Below are 17,460 nucleotides of genomic sequence, written 5' to 3'. Positions count from 1 at the left end.
TAATATCTTCAGCTGTTCCTGATATTGGACTGACAGCAGTTAAATACTGATTTCCAGGTTTCTGAACAACACTGTAGTGTTCTTCGCGAACAAAAATCTTGCAATCTGTTCTTGATGCTATCTTAACAGTTTCATCTTAATAATGTAAGTGACGTCATCAAGTACCAGCATGATGTTTATGTTTGAAAAGTACATCAATTCATTATCAAATAATTTAGAGATGAAGCATGTAAGATCATCAGTTTTATCGCTATTTGCAAATTACTGTTTAATGATGACGTCATCATTTTTCGGAATCAGTACAGAATGAATTGGATTCTCCTAATTATATTGAATCTGTTGACGCATAAATCATCTTTTTACAATAAGAATTAAGTAAGTAAATCTCGTGAAAACAACTTCCTATTAAAAATAATGCATTTTCAAGCCTTGAAAAAATCGCTTCAGGTACCTTTATAAATCGCGATTTTTAGAAATGAAGACGATGTCCGATCAAGCTCAAACTTTCAGAAATGTCGTTTTATGACTATTCGCAAGAAAGTTTGTAGCAATGAAGTCGGAGTAAAAGTCCAAATTTTGACCCACCCTAATATTCAAGCCTTAGCGCATCTGCGAAGAACATATGCGCACGATATATTCTGCAGAAACAAAGTTTTAAAGGAAACCTTTCGATTTACAGTGTAATAACAAATCAATCAATGGTAAACTGAAACACCAAATCCCTGTGGCAATAAACGAAAATTGGATCCAACTTTATTAACACAAAACTAAAGCATAACACGCAAGTCATAATAGCAACAACATACTGTGGGTAAGGCGGAGAAAAGCATGAATTTCCAATTCTTCGAGATTCCACTGCATCAAATGATGATGACAAATCAGGATGGCTGTCAAAGAACACGCCAATCGATGGAAGCTGAAACAGCTCTACTAAGCAACATCAAGTGGAAGTAACATACAATCTTGCACAGTACATCCATCCATAACAAACTTAACTGCTAGTTAAAGTTATTCTTGAAATAAAAGCTTCATTAAGTAATACAGTGCGTGTTGTATCATGTTTACGTCGTTGGTGCAAACAAGTGATATGATTGAGTTTCGCTTTTAGCAGCATGATCGTTGTTTATTTCGCAAGTGTACAACTGTACGTACATACAAGGGACCGCAGCTTGATGCTGCGGGTTCGCTATGGTGGTGGTAGCGGTTCACCACTTGCTTTCGGAACAGTTTCCTCGTTATGTGCCGTGGCGAATGTATGTAAAAAAGCTAGTGACAAACCACTACCACCACAGCATCAGGCTAAAACAGGTCAATTGTATCTACATTTGTGAAATTAATAGCCTACGATATCGAGTTTCTTTAGAAAGTTACGTTGTTGGGCTGCATCAACCAGATGAAGCACCAAAGCCGTTTTGAAATAAAATGGTAATGGTTTTTATGGAAGACACCGCGATGAATACAAAGAAAAGGTTGGTAGTACCACGTATGAAAGGTAGTTTGTAAAATGAATTTCAGGAACTTTTGCACAAAATTACGCATTCAACGGCAAAAATTGACATTCGGATAGACAGCTTGAAATGTGCTTATCACAAAAAACTAAAAATACAGTGAGAAGATGGATAATATGCGGGAGGTAATGACGATACCATCATCCTATTTTCATGGCAGTTACCTAGTGAGGTATGCAGCAAAAAGTTGAACTTTGTTGCTGTAAAGTATCATTAACAACATGAGCATGCGCAAATTCAGAAAACTTGTTTTCAAATTTTTCTTGAGTTTAAAAATATATACTATTTGCTCACTGAGTAGGAATCGACAGTTTCCAAGGATATGATGCCATAACGAGAGTGTAAGAGATATGATTGCAAGATTTCTATAAAATAGGGCGAAACAAAAATCGTATTTGCTGGCATGGCATCTGACGAGAAAAGAACAAAAACCTATTGCCAAAATTTCTACTGCAAATATGCGACAGTGTCTTAGTGAACTAACAAGAATAGCTTACAGGAGATATAACTAACAACACTGACCATTCTGACCAACGATATCAACTAAACAACGATGAATGTGAATTTGCATCGATTTTATAACCACTACTTGTAACAAATCGAAATACTCGGTTATGACCCTGATCTTTCGGGATGAAGGCTTCTTTGAAGCAAAATGGATGATGATGAGACAAAACAGTATCAACAATGTTTGGATCATGTTATTTTTATGGCTCACCCAGCGCCGCTAGAAGCTGGTTCAGCCAATCATCCACACCTTACAGGCGTAGAAAAACGTTAACAATACAAAACGAAATCAACACAAAAGAAAACAAAAGCGGTCCCATAACTCAAGTTAAAAATCTATCACAATGAAAAGCTTTCCAGGAACCAACACACATATAAAAATAGTCAATGCAAACCATCGGTGGTCTAGGTTCAATATTACAGTGAAGTCGCACATACAAAAATATGTCCACTTTAGTTAGAAATGGCGTTACTGAAGGTACAGTAAGTTAAAATCTTTTTAAAAATATTTACCACATCAAAGTCAAGAGTTCATGTACATATCGTATTGCAACTAGTGAGAGCAGCTCGCACCACAGTGTTCCTTTTATCACAAAACTCCGTCAGTCTGAAACACACCTTGTCCTTGAGTCTGCACAAGCATCACAGTCTGCACATGCATGCAAGAGTGGGAATGAACACAGCAAATGCTACGACTATCGGCATGATGAGACTACTGCTGTCTTCAGCATAAGGGTCAATCGCAGGAGGACCAGATTGAAGTTTACTCTTCGTCGCAGATCCGTATGCTTGGTGAGGCATTTCCATCATGTCGTCGTCATCGTATTCCTCCTCTTCCTCCTCTGTGTCATCATTCACATCATCTTCTCCATCGGGATGTGACCTCTTTATCTCAGGTAGTCTGGGAACGTCTTAAAACAACGAGATAAATTGATATTTGGGCCAAACGGGGTTATCTACGCATGAGGTAATAAAACACTAAGATGTTCATACCAGTCTTTGCATTAACAGTTTCCCGGTTGATGTATTTTCGTATTCTCCTATCAATGTTCAAAAGAAGATTTCAGTCCAACATGGCTTTACCCGCCAGGAAACGTATTTGCGACACAAATTTCAAAAATGTTCTTCTTTCTAGTACATCAAACCACCACAGCAGTTTTAAAGACATTTACATTTGTTGTTGTTAAGGTTTGGCCTGTAATGGCATTTGTAATTTTATCACCATTATTTTGTTTTAAAACTTTGCTACACTAGACGACACATGGCGTAGTAGTTCAGAGCAGCTATGCAATGAGAATTTATAAGGTATTTAAAAATAACACAAAGTTCAAATTAAATTAACATAAAATGGTGAGTCCCATACTTGACCCAAGCCTCGCCCTCGGGGGATGAGAAGATAAAGTTCTCATTATACCTTTTTACCACATATGCACATGGTACATTATAATTTTTTATTATAATGCTTTTCCTCGGTTTTATTCTTAAATATTTACACCAGCTTATGCTTACGAAGTCTAAAGCTGCGTGTGAATGAAGATGGACCGATTGTTTGTGAAAAAAGGTATCATATCGCATTATGTTGCTCGGCAGCCGACCTTCACAATGTCCTCTCTTGGCGCTAGCTGGTTTTGTTGGCTCTTTTCTTTCCACAAGGATAAGAGTTAAACTGACCAGTATAGGCAGTGGTCGATATTATGTGGCAGGAAGAGTGGTGCAATACTGACCAGAAAAAACACATGTTTCTCGGCAGTCGATCCTTCACAATAAAAAAAGCCCCTGCCTCATGGGCGAAACACGGTGTCAATCGCTGTTAATCCTTGCTGCAATTGGCTGCCGATAAACATATTTAGTTGATTGAATGGTGTAAATCAGCGGTTCTCAACCTGTGGTCCGCGGGCATTTGCCTGGTGGTCCGCGAGCGAAGTCTGTAAATCGTTGTTTTTTTACCCTTTGCATAAAAGTTGTTAATTTTATCAAGGATCATCCACTAAATTGTCGTCTCTTTGCTTCATTATGTTTGAATAAGGATCTTGATCATAAACAGCTACTGATGCATACTCAAGTTTGCTGGTTATCAAGGGAAAAGTGTTTAACAGATTGTTTGAGTTACGTAATGCTGCGAGAGAGTTTCTTGGAAGAAAAAATAAAAGCTTGTTGCTCATTTCAACGATAGCTTTTGGGTGGCTGTTCTAGCTTATTTGGCTGACATTTTTAAACAACTGAATAAACTTAATTCATCGCTGCAAGGAAAGCAGACAAATTTAATTACCCTCAGTGATAAAGTGTCTGCTTTTACGAAAAAACTTTATCTTTGGAGGACGAGATTATTGCAGGGCAACTTCGACATGTTTCATCAATTGCACGAATTCACTGAGAAACCAAAAAATGCTGAAATGAATAAACAACTCTTGATGAATTTTATTTCTGACAACTACTTTGAATATGTTGCATCCATCTGAGAGCGAGCTTGATAAAATTTTGAATACAAGCTTCACATGAGTATCCACAACTGTCTCAGAAAGCTTTGAAAATAATTTTACCTTTTGCGACATCTTATCTTTGTGAATGTGAATTTTCTGCATTGGTTACAATAAAAACAAAGTATTGTTCTCGACTTGAAGACGAAGATGAACTCCGATTGAGTCTTTCAAGAATTACACCTCGTTTGGATATGCTATGCTCAAATGTGCAAGCTCAAGGTTTGCACTAAACTTTCTAATACTAGCTAACTGTTTATGACTTAGCAAGCAAGAAGTGACATTTGTTCGTTACAAGGGGAGGAGAAAGGGGAAGGAAGTAGTGGTCCGTGACAAAGACACAATTTTTTTAAGTGGTCCTTGAATCTCAAAAGGTTGAGAACCTCTGCTGTAAATGGCTAACGGGGAAGCTACACCGTTATGGTTAGCCAATCGCAAGTGCTCGCTGTACTAGTGAGTGCTCAGCCTTGTGCTGATAGCCAGGAAAAACGCTCCCTTCTTCAGAATATTGTAATCATGATGTCATTTTTACTCATCACAATTTGTCTCATAGTGACCTGTGATCAAACGGTTATGAGTTGCCAAATTTGACATACACCAAAAGCTGTACCACATGGACCAAAATGTTGCCTTCTGGGGGACACTGCTATTCAGGAAGCTTGAGAAAAACATAAGTGTGAAAAGACGAGTTAATTATTGGGCGAGTTATAACATGACCAGCAGGCTACAGCTACACGCCTCAGCAAATGAGCAAATTATGAAGCTAGTAAATTAAAGAAAAACTAAAAAGACTTTAGTAGAAAACACAAATACTTACCACTTGGAATCCCTTTCATCAAGTAGAAAGCGCAAACCTTCGGGTTATCCGCTTCACCCTGTACAATAAATCAGTAATTTAGCCTCTAAATATGCAATTACAGTAGAAGAGGTCGTACGGTGTAGAAGACTCCGTTGGTACGGCCAAGTACAATGAATGGAAAGGGACTTCTGGCTCAAGAAGATTCAGTCGTTGGAAGTAGAAGGGCGTAATCCACGTGGACGACCAAAAAAAAGGTGGTGCGATAACCTGTGGAGCGACCTCCAAAAGGGGAACCCTGTGGTGGTCAATGTTCAAAATAGGACTATGTGGAAAGCCGCCATCATGCCGAACCGAAAATTGCTGACGTCCAACCCTCGAAATACGGCGGAGCACGTCATTTAGGTGCAGACAGTGAGGCACCTGCCAAATAAGTGCGCACACTGTGGCGTCGGGGTATTTAGGTGCAGCGCCCGGTCATTTAGGTGTTATTTCCAGTAAAATAACGCACATTTGCTAATTATAACCAGCAAGTTATGTTGTATAAGATTGGTCTACCCTTCGAGGAGTAAGCCACAACTTTCACATGGGACCTTAACTTTTTAAGTTACCTTTTTTGTTTGTTTATTGTATTTTCTTACGTATTGCATTTCGTACACTTGCTCAAATAAAAGAGCTTGCATAGTGGGTTCTTGACTGTACTTGCATAGTCAGGCAATGCACACTGATATGTTTTAAAGTGAAATTCACTTTGTAAGATAGCGGGGAGAAGTGTCGCATGATAAAACATAAAATTATGCATTTCTCATCAAAATTAAAAATTTCTAATAAATGATTATGAGTGTAATTTGACACACTAACTAGCATCTAAATGACCGGGCGCCACAGTGCGCCGCAGCTAAATATCCTGACACCACAGTACGCGCACTTGTTTGGCAGGCACCCAACTATCTGCACCTAAAAGACGTGGACCCCAATACGGGAAACAAAAGACGTAAAACCGAGCACCAACTAACAGTAACAAAAAAAATGTTTACCTTCAAAAACTCAATTTTAAGAATTCCATTAAAAGTCGAGTACTCTCCCAGAACGCTCAATTTTCCTTTCTTGATAGAAAATGGTATTGATTCATCGTGAGCAGTGCTGTGACCAACGTGGCTAAATATATCCAAATCCCGCAAAACCAGATGTTGATTGTTTAACTGAACGTTAAACACCTAAGAAATAATTTAAATAAAACAGCACAGTTTGTCTTTGTGATAAACCTACTAACGAGACAAATATTTCACGTACGTGAAAGCATTACCTTTTGATTAGGTGCATAGAAATAAACTTCAGCAAATTTTAACACCAAAACATAATCTCCGTCTTCTTTGACTGGGACTTCGTAAGCGAAAGAACGATCGTGCCATCTCTCCGTCTGGTACAAAATATTATCTTTTGGTGCAGCTCTTTCTATGGGACGACGGCGACCGTAATCGCTAGAGACACCAGCATCCAAAGGATCCGCTCTAAAAACACCATAAAGCATTAACCAGGGGTCTCAAACTCAAATTGCTCTAAGGATCAAACGAATGCCGCATGCGCCCGCGAGTGATGGAACGATTTCCGGCTTCGGTTCTGGCCAAACTCCGGCCATTTTTTTCAACTCCTGCTCCAGGCCGGAGGTGATAGTGGCTCTGGCCCGGGGCGGAGGTGTATGTTTAAGCTGTGTGTGGCTGTGGTCAGGTTCATAATCTTGGATGAATCTAATGTTTTATATCATTGTGGTATTGCAGTATTGTAAGAATGGGCAACGCATATTGCATGTAACATGGTCAACCTCGTAGCGCCCAAGACACCAAGTCAGATTTTCAGAAACACAGAATATTTAGCCGTACAACGTGTTGCAAATTTGCAACATTGAGCAATAAAGGGTAAATTGAAAGTAATATCTTTTCATTTTCTTCACAAATAGTTATTCTATTCTCCCAAAGTTATTTACTTTTTACAAATTATTGTTGCATATAAGCAACAAAGGGCGAAACGTGGAATTTAAGATTGAAAACGGGATCAAAGAAGTCAATCAAAATTCTTCAAAGTTTACTCCTGAATGGATCCTTTCAAAGTACCCTAAACATTGCCATAAGGCACCTTTTAGAGCGCTTGGTGAGAGTGATAAGCAACCACTCCATTGGAACATTGATTATTTGAAATAGATATTACCAAAGGTCGGAGTGGCAATTATTTAGCCGGAACATCCTGCTTCCGGCAAAAATATAACCTCCGGTGTGCCACTACTCGCGAGCCGCATGTTTGAGACTCTTGGAATAAATAGATATCAATAACGGACTGGTTGCAGGTTTATTTCACGGTGTACAAGTTTGAATTCATCACTCTCGTGACCAATTTTTAACTCCAATCACAAAAATAATACATTTTAATGCAATTTTAGAGCAAATGTAATTTTAAAGTGCGTATAAATAGATTATGATTGACAATTTTTTTTTCACAAATGCATGTAACATATTTCGAAACAGTTTTGAAACCTCTCGGTTTTAAAATAATCATGTTACCAAAGGCAAAACATTACTTTTACTCACAAGTAAGAAATCTCCGATGAATCAATGTGGCTACCTCCACCGGCGTTCACTGCATAAATTACTCTACTGGCAAGGTTGGCAGTGGTGCAACACACAGCCACAAAAATGTGAAAACAAATCAAAGTACATCGGTTCATTTTTTATTACGAAAAAAGCTTAATAAAAAAATTAATAGACGTTATCACAAAGTAATGATATATTATACATATACACATTACAAGGATTTCGGCAAAAAGTTTTTTTTTTTTTAAACGAAACGTCTTTACTCTTTGCAAAGCATTTTGAACAAAACGACAAAAATAAGAAGTATTGTACAATGTATTTACATAATTAACCGCATTATAAATGGATTAATTATAAAAGAATCCATGGCATGCGTTTGTTGTTTTAAGGAAAAATAAATGATTCTAGAAACACATTTAAGCTCATTATGGCCATAACAATAACCCAACACAGCTTAAGTTATTTAGTCAAAATCTACCACGGCTAGATACTAGATAGTTGTGAACTGATGGAGCAAATTGGTTGTCTGCAACGTTAACAGTATAATACTTTTTGTTTTTTAAAGATTAATTGACAACTGTGCTTGGCTTCGCACTAACAATTTTTCACAGATGTCCATTGTCCATATACTGTTACAACCAATAATTTTCATAGATATTAGATGTATATAACACAAATACAAAATAATAGATAAAACAATTTTGTTGCATGGCAACAATATACATTTTAATTGAAGGTGAAACCTTAAAATTTGCTCTGTGTCTTTCCGTCTGCTCAATCTTCACCGCTAGACCTAAGTCGGAATAGAACAGCAAATATTTGAAACAATTTTAGTAGCCTAGGCTTGACGCTACATTGCCTCCAACCATCGACGAGATGATGGATGAGTGCACATGCACACAAAAAAGTACAACACACAATAAGCGATAAATGTAGCAGTAATATTATTATAAATGAACACATTCTTCACTCCCAGAATGAAAAAGTACACAAACGCAGAGTGAAAGTAAAGTACGGTAAGTTATTTACAAAACCATATCAATGTGAATCACGGGGCTTTCAAAACTGCAGTCACTGTTGCACATAAGCATTGCTTTCGTATCGAGTAGTGTCACTATGTACTTTTTATTAAATAAACAATCATCTTTTACTAAAAATAAACAAATATACATATATATAATAATGCTTTTGGAATAAAAAGTACTTCTTAATAAAAAATCCGTTAACATCGTATTTACTCAGGTAAGAGCAACGAAAAGAAGGCCGTGAAACATATTTGCAGTTGTATTTAAATGCACTGCTTCCCAAGTAGGTTTAGAGCTAGTCTATGAGTTTTTACAGGTCGACGCTCAGAATTTTACGAAACTAATCAGCATTACTTCTCGTCGGCGTGTGAGAAACTTTGCCTTGTTTATGAAAAAAAGTTGCGAATTTGAGTGAAGAGAAAAAAGTTTCACACACAATGCGAGCGGACATAAAAGTTTGCAATACGAGTGCAAGCGGAGAAAAAACAGTTTCAAATACCAACGGATTGGAGAAATGTTGGCTTACAGTGGAAGATGGCTCACCGGCAACCAAAGATGGCTCACCGGCAACCAAAGATGGCTCGCCGGCATGGTAGTTTCAGAGGCCATTTAACGACTTCTCGGCGGCCGTGGGCTTTGGAGGCCTGTATTCAATTGCCCTTTTAGCTACATCTTTAGCTGGTGATGGAAAAGGTTATTCAGCTGGAATTGGATCATAAAGATAATCTTACCAAGATTAAATTTTAACTTTTCACACTGGCGATTGTACTGTACATATAATTATAAATATCACATGACTAATGAGTCGACAAAATGTCTGCACCTGTGGTTCAAATCTTCTGCAAGTATGCAAAACTGCCAGCAATAACACAGAAGTGACTTTCTCAGTCTGAGGATAAAGGTTCAAACTAATCAACAAAATCAAAAAATCTATTTCTAAAGATTTGAGAGACAAACGATATCTGTACATTGTATATACAACCAGAACAAGGGCAGTGTCTTGCATGGAAATTCATTCAGATCATTACCAAGTCTACTAGGTACCGTACGGTAGTCTTTTTGTATGAGAGTACTGTACAATGTACATCCACCTTACAATGTATCTCTTATCTGTTCAAAAATGTGTTTCTTAGCAAGATAGCCTGACATCTACAATTGAAAATCCACAAAAAACTAACAAGATTTTTTGTTTCAGCATAATAGTTTCTTTCATATAGAATGCAGTTTGCAATATAGGTATAGGAATTTAAGCTGCATGTTGAAAAGATTATCTGCAGAAAAGCTAATACGCTATTATATCTATAACCCCAGGATCATCATTAAACTGCTAACACACGGTAGGCTATATTTGTATAAAGCCAATTAACGAATTTAATTTTTTTATGGTATAAACCAGAGTTGGATCAAAAACAATTGTAATTAAAAGTAACTCATTACACATTTTCATGTCATTATAACTGCTTGTAGTTGTGAAATTGTAATTATAATTTAAAAAAAATAAAGTTCAAATTACAATTATAATATATATATACATTGGAAAAGACACATTCATGATGCCATTGCTTTTGTTGAAGTGCTATTGGGATTCAAAAGGGACTCCTACATTGCGGAATGGCCGTTTTGGTGAGTCCGATCCCTTAACAAGGGATTTTTTCAATTTTTTTTTTAAATTATCGAGTACCGTAGCCTAATTATCATTGCCGTTTTAGGGTTCGGGGTTAGGATTAGGGGTTAGAGATTAGGAACTCACCGAATCAGATGAATTGGACTTACCGAATAGTAACAGACCTCCTACATTGCAACCTAATCTTTACTGAATGCATTTCTACTTGTCTTTGATCAAATCAAACCGTAAAAAATACCCATAAACAAATTAAACATTGAAAAAATTATTGTGTAAGTGATCACTAGGGTGCGTCATGTGCCCCAATGTTCATATTTTTTGTATTATTTTTTTTCAATGGTGAGGTTTCACTGAAATAGCAAAAATATGAAGTTTCAGCAAAAAATATTAATGTTTAGGTCCTCCACATTGCAGTTAAAAATACAGGAATTTGACCCTATAGTCCATAAATATATATAATACCTTGCTTTAACATAACAACACGTGTTTTGCTCTATGGACTTTGAAAACTGATTTAGAGTAATTTTGGGGTGCTGAATCCGAATCTGACCTCAGATTTATCCTATCACGTCAGGTTTGTGAGATATGATAACAACAAATTGTTACTTTTGTCAAAAGTGGAAGATTTGACGTTGCGTTTATTGCACATACACATTGTGCTATATCCAGAAATCCAGGCCATGTGGTGCATAAGTAGCTGGAATACACTCACCAAGTGACCAACTATAATTTTGATACCAATTTGCTTTCTAAGCAACATTATTAACAAGGCAGTAATAGCAAGCTAAAAGGGAGGCTAAAAGTAGAACTGAACCCCTCCCCCATCAATGTTTTGCATGAAACTACAAAATTTTTAGCAGGCCTATGGCAATGCTTAGCCAGTAACCTTACTTAAAGGCTGTTGTGGCCTGTCTAACGCTAACCTTTCGCTATAGCACTGCATATGTTGGTGGTAAACGCAACGCCAAATCTTCTACTTTTGACAAAAGTAACAATTTGTTGTTATCATATCTCACAAACTGACATGATAGGATAAATCTGAGGTCAGATTCGGATTCAGCACCCTAAAATTACTCTAAATCAGTCTTCAAAGTTCATGCTGCGAAAAAAAATCTTTTTTTGTAGACCAGTGTAATATATGGATTATGCCTGCATTGCGCTTGGGCAATTGGGCATGTTGAATGTTGATGAAGACTTGCAGTTTTTGTCAGTCGGGGAATTATGTCATTCAAGGTGGCTAACACTTGCTTATAGGCTACTTACAACTCATGTAATCAACCCTTCCAAAAGTTTGATGAACTTGTCTGAGTACTGCATAGTGCATCAAGGTTTGCTTCCCATCTTGGTTTGAAATAAAACACCACAATTCATTATCTGATGGGTTAAAAAACTTCTTCAACATGTTGCAAAAAAATCTTCCCACAGGCCACAGCAAGAAGTAAAAGAGATTTCCAAGAAGGTTTTGGAACGCAATGCATTATTCGCTCAATCTGAAAATGTCATTGTTGGTATGCTAGGCGATGAAGGCTGCCAAGTTAGAAGAGCAGCAGTCCAACAAATCTATTCCTTAGGTTCACAAGCACAGGAAAAGCAAAGCAAGAATCATGTTGGCTCCTCACAAAAAGCAAAAGATGAAAATCGAAAGCTGAGAAAGGAAATTTCACCAGCGGTGCCACCTGCAATATGCAGATTTCTTGTGCCACAGCTTAATACTAAAACAAAATCATACCACCAACTTGTGAAGCTTGGCACAGTTCATAAGTCTGAGCCACCTATCATGAGATCGCTAACAGATTGACAACGTCATCGACGAACCTCTGCAGCTGGATTATCCTTGCCACAACCAAGCAGTGGAGCGTCACGTCAATCTTGTGACTGAAGCAAGCTTATATGCTGTAGGTTTTGAAAGAAGGGATGACCTGGGCTGATTCATCAGGTACGATCTTGTCAATTCATGAAAGAATTCAACAGCAAGAAGCAATTCCCACTAGGGTTAACCCACTAGATTGGCATGTTCACCTTTTTGTGCTGATTGCTAAAGTCTCAATGTAGTACCGGTAGTCTAGCACATGCAGCAGTATGGAGTATATCAATCTGTGTGCTGGTATTTTCTTGACTACGTCTACCAATTACACTATATGTTTTATGCACCTACACTTTGAACAGTCCAGTTGGTAACCCCCAGGTCATGCAGCTGTGTGTGTACATGACATGAGCACTATATTGTATTACCATCACACTACTGTACCGTTAGACCACTTCCAACATCCTCTTGATTAACCCTTGTATTCTCTATGTCATGTGTGCTGTATATTATGCATACTATGCTGTATATTTATTGCAAATGCAATAAGCAAAAGTATCCAAGTCATCTGTGACCAGGATATGCAGTACAGCATGTGCATTTACCCATTACTTTGTGCTTGCGCTACCGTTTTTGTCCAAAACATTGTCAAATATACGTTTTTTGTCATAACTTTTTTTCTAGTGAAATTAAGGCAAAAAGTCCTCTTAGAGCAGATAAAAACATTACAATTCTGCATCATTTGATACCAAACTCATGTTCCTAGCACCAGCAGTTCCAAAGTTACATCCGATTTGAGAATTTTGGGGGTCTTTCCCCATAAGCTAACAAGGGGATACGGGCAATTGGGATGTGGAGCACCTAAACCTTGACCAAATTCTTTGAAATTTTGTAATTTTGCTTTTTTAGTCAAGCCTCACCAACAAAAAAAAATAATTTTGTTTTCGATCATTTTTTAAATTTTTGGGGGCACATGACGCACCCTAGTGATCACATTTGAAAGTATTTGCTATTGCAATTGGAATCTGAAAATTTCAGAACAATGTAATGGTAATGTATTTAAACTAAAAACTATGTTTTGATCCAACTCTGGTATGAAAAATGTGACAGATTTCTTTACATTCTATAGTTTTTTTTTGATTGGCAATAGTGCAGCTATGTTAGTATAATTCTTGTTGGTAATTAGTGCACTTTTCAGATACTTGAAAACAAGTTATTAATATGAAAATTAGTAGATATATACCACAATTTTTTTTAACTATCCAGTATATATAGTATATATATTTTAACAGAATTCAAACTTGTGTGATAAAATTTAACTTTTGTATTTTTGCAACTATCATAATATATATAACATGAAAAACAGTAAGCAGCAACTGTACTTGTTCTTGGTGTTAAATTATATGCTTCCGTAAAATCTCAATGGCTAGGTTGCCACATGACTATTAATCTTAGTAAATTCCTCATGTCTTGGCAGTAGGTTTGTCAAACTTGCTAAGTTTTGTCAAACGCTAGCTAGCCGACTTCACACGGTTACATATAATAGAACTTTACAAAAATGCATGTTTGTACTTGTAGTAGCCTAGACAATTATATACGAAACAAATTAAATGACAGAACACTATTGCACCAAGTTATGAAGTATTTTAAACAACTACCATTCTCAAAGATTCCAAGCTTAACTTGAGTTATAATTTGCAATACAATTTAATGTTTACAAAACATTCACTTTGCATGTGAGGCATGACAACTTATGAGCAAGATAATTCAGGTATATTTGCGCCCAAATCATCTCTCTTATTGACAAGTTCTTGAAGTGATGACACTTCTTTTGATAATCTTGACAATTCATCTTGCAATTGTTCTATTTCAGACAGAGTGTCACAAATAACCTTTTCTTTTGCAGCAGTTGAATCATTTTGTGGAAGAAATAAGCCATCCCAGATAGACAAGCTCTGTGGAGCAACAGAAGGCCAGATAGGACCTCCACGCTTTTGGTACACAGGGTTTAAGAAGTTTGACAACATGTCTTCAGAAAGTACATAGGACCACAATGACACAGTTTTAGTAGATACTTGATATTGTTGCCGCTCCATTTCATTGTTGCACAAAAACGTCCCAAACTGTGAATCATAGGCATGCTGGTTCAAAGTGCACAAAAGAGTTACAGAGAATTCAAAGGATAATGGAAACTGGTGCAGCAACTGATGAACTGCATCAAGGAACACTGTAAAGGAGGGACCTTCAGAAAAGACTCTTTGATTGCTGAACGCAGAATGGAAGCACCTGTCCCCGAAAGGATGACCAGCACAAATCCATTCTTTTTCGACCAAGGACAAAAATCCATGGATAGTGCGACAATATGGATCAAGCACTATTTGAGAAAGTGCTGTCACCTGTAATGTTGAATCTGTGCCATTAGAACCATGCACAAGAACAGATGCCCCTTCTTTGTCAATGCATTGTGCAACAAGACAAGCAGTAGTCAAAACATCTTTTACATTGCTTAGCCAGCCACTGGATTCTAACTTACTTTGCCACCTATCACTGTTTGTGGACTGGTCCTGGCAAGCTTCCACAATGCGTACAAGGCTTTCTTGCTGCACACTATATTTAGTCATTCCTTGATACATTCTTCGCCACTGAGGATAATTGAACTCTGTTTCAAATCCACCTCCTTTGGTACGGGCTTGAATAGCAACTTGCTGAGATCTGGTATCCACAATATAACCACGATGATTTGCACCAAGAAATGCATTGAGGAGTTTTTCATCTTCTTTACAACGCTTGTTGCTTTGCCCAACAAGAGGTTGGCTGGAACGCAATAAAACTCTCCCATTAGTATGGAAATAGCTTAAGACAGGAAAGCGTCCATCTTGTCGAAATTGTGCTGATTTCCTAATCACTTGGTCATCAATAGACTTAGGAACTATGGTTTGTGATGGATATGACTTGCATACTTCATAATTTTTATTGATGTCAGAAACTCTCCAATCATCAGATAACTCTAAAACTTTCAAAAAGAGATTTGCTGTTGAGAACAGTTCATATCCATTTTCTTCAAACTTAAAAGAACATTTATAAAAGAAGGGATAATGAAGGGAAGGCTTAGCTACATGTGACAAAGCTTCAATAGATGAACAAACATTCATAGCTTCTTCAAGCTTAGGTATTGTTAGCTGGTATTGTTTGAAGTCTTTGCATTTAAGGACAAGCACATTTTTCTCAGGTGAAATTTTCTTTTCAACAGCATCCACATTTTTGTGTGAAAACCACACTTCTTTATTTTCGCCATTATGTGAATACAAAATGAGATGATGACCGGTCAGACAAGCTGTGCCAATGATCGTAGATTTCCCTTGTTGTTCCAAAATAACTTCTTCAATTTTAGGTGTTTTAATATGTTCTGAAAATTCCATTTTTTTAGAACGTTAAAATACAGAATACAAGTAAATGCCTTTGTCTATGATGTAATTCAGTATAATTAGCCCCAAATACAAAAACACGACTGTGGCCAATAAGATAAAGCATTTATATCACTTGCAATTTAATTGGACATGCGTTATCATGCAAAAAAGAAATCAACAACTTCATATTTGTCTTTGTAAGAGAGAAAAGTAACTTTAATAAAAAAAATAAGATCAATAAGATTCTACAGTATGATAGTAGGTTACACAATAAACTTACATCACAATAACATCTAGGCAGCATTGCCAGATAAGGAATTCTGCCCTAATTTGAGAAAAGTTTAAAGTTGTTAAAAAGAAAAATTTGTATTTTGGAATTTTTTTTAGGCCTGGGTAAAGATCAAAACTCTAACCCTTACCTTAACCCTTCCTAATCCTAATTCTAACTCTGGCAACACCTGATTGTAACTATAGCAACGAGTACGTAAAAATAGCCACTTTGTAACATCTAATTCACAAGGAATTGGCTACATTTAAGGCGCCGTAAATACAGCCGTTCCATGCCTTTTTTTAATCTTTACGTTGCTTTTATTGCGCATGTGCGCAGTTGCTGAAAAATTCCATATATATATAACTTCTAAATTCGTTAACTTCTAAAGTCCATATTATGGACTTTTTTTCATTTGTTCTTTCGTCTTTTGCTTTGAAAGAGAAGGTGAAAGAAGAAAAAATACGCAACAAGCGCGCAAACGCAGCCCCAACGTGCATGCGCAGTAAAAGCAACGTTAAGATTAAAAAAAGGCATGGAACGGCTGTATTTACGGCGCAGTAAGTGTAGCCACTTCCAATTCACAAACATAGAGGAATGCATAGGTATGCTTTGTGTTGAATTTTAATTGAATCTGATTAGCTTGAAACAGTAAAAGACCATTTGGTCATCTTGTCAGCTGCTCCCAACTGGTTATATTACAGTTAGGCCTAATAAAACAAAGGCAGTGGCTATTTGACCGGCTCCGGTCTTTTAACCTGAAACACTATTTGACCGCGGTCCCACAAATTACCCATAAGCACCATAAGTCGCGTCGAATTACCCATAAGTCACGTCGAATTACCCATAAGCCCCATAAGTCGAGTCGAATTACCCATAAGCCCCATAAGTCGCGTCGAATTACCCATAAGCCTCATAAGCCGCGACAAATTCCCCATAAGCTCCATAAGTCGCGTCGAATTACCCATAAGTCGCTTCGAATTACCCATAAGCTCCATAAGTCACGTCGAATTACCTATAAGCAACATCGAATTCCCTGTAAGCACCATAAGTCGCGTCGATTTACCCATAAGCAACGTGGAATTACTTATGCCATCCCGTTCTCATATTTGTAATCTGTACCTAAGACGCGGCAGCAGATTCCCATATAAACTAAATTTAGCAAAGGTTTGGCGAATGCTTGCGTGGCGTAGTGGTTTGGACATGAGGTACGGTATTAACGCACATGACGTGGGTTCGATTCCCATCGTTACCATTATTCTTTTTCTTCTTCATTATTCCTTTATCAAGTTCACAGCAAGAATTAACTCTCAGACTGAGTGCTAGAAGAGTTACAATGTTGCAGTCACCTGGTTTGTAGGGAAAATTGTCCGTTGTTAAAGTGTTTTACCTGCCAAAACACTCCATCTGCTGCAGCGACCTGCAGATTACATATACGTGGACGGGAAGGCAAATAAGC

The 17,460-nt window shown here is 37.3% G+C and overlaps 2 protein-coding genes across 3 annotated transcripts in view; both read right to left on the bottom strand.

Annotated features, from left to right (window-relative positions):
• The window catches only part of LOC145775955 (malectin-A-like), a 232,060-nt gene extending 224,029 nt beyond the window's left edge, over nucleotides 1-8,031 (bottom strand). The window contains exons 1-5 of one of the 2 annotated variants that reach the window (XM_082587366.1): nucleotides 7,871-8,031; nucleotides 6,595-6,799; nucleotides 6,326-6,505; nucleotides 5,310-5,367; nucleotides 2,662-2,926 (exon numbers count right to left, since the gene is read on the bottom strand). In XM_082587366.1, the coding sequence (XP_082443492.1) occupies nucleotides 2,662-2,926; nucleotides 5,310-5,367; nucleotides 6,326-6,505; nucleotides 6,595-6,799; nucleotides 7,871-8,007 (845 nt within the window). In that variant the 5' untranslated portion in view covers nucleotides 8,008-8,031. Of the gene's footprint in view, nucleotides 1-730; nucleotides 2,927-5,309; nucleotides 5,368-6,325; nucleotides 6,506-6,594; nucleotides 6,800-7,870 lie in introns of those variants that run through there. The other variant, XM_082587374.1, reaches the window with a different exon arrangement.
• A 5,313-nt stretch (nucleotides 8,032-13,344) lies between these two features.
• On the bottom strand, nucleotides 13,345-15,745 carry LOC145775095 (myotubularin-related protein 9-like). The gene has a single exon (XM_082586296.1). It carries the CDS (start codon nucleotides 15,743-15,745, stop codon nucleotides 14,078-14,080), a length of 1,668 nt encoding a protein of 555 aa, XP_082442422.1. The 3' UTR covers nucleotides 13,345-14,077.
• Between the last annotated feature and the right edge of the window lie 1,715 nt (nucleotides 15,746-17,460).

The sequence above is a fragment of the Aplidium turbinatum genome, chromosome 1 (assembly GCF_918807975.1).
Source record: "Aplidium turbinatum chromosome 1, kaAplTurb1.1, whole genome shotgun sequence".
In the NCBI taxonomy this organism is placed as follows: Eukaryota; Metazoa; Chordata; class Ascidiacea; order Aplousobranchia; family Polyclinidae; genus Aplidium; species Aplidium turbinatum.
Note: the sequence above shows the minus strand (reverse complement) of the source record. Positions and strands in the feature narration are given on the sequence as shown.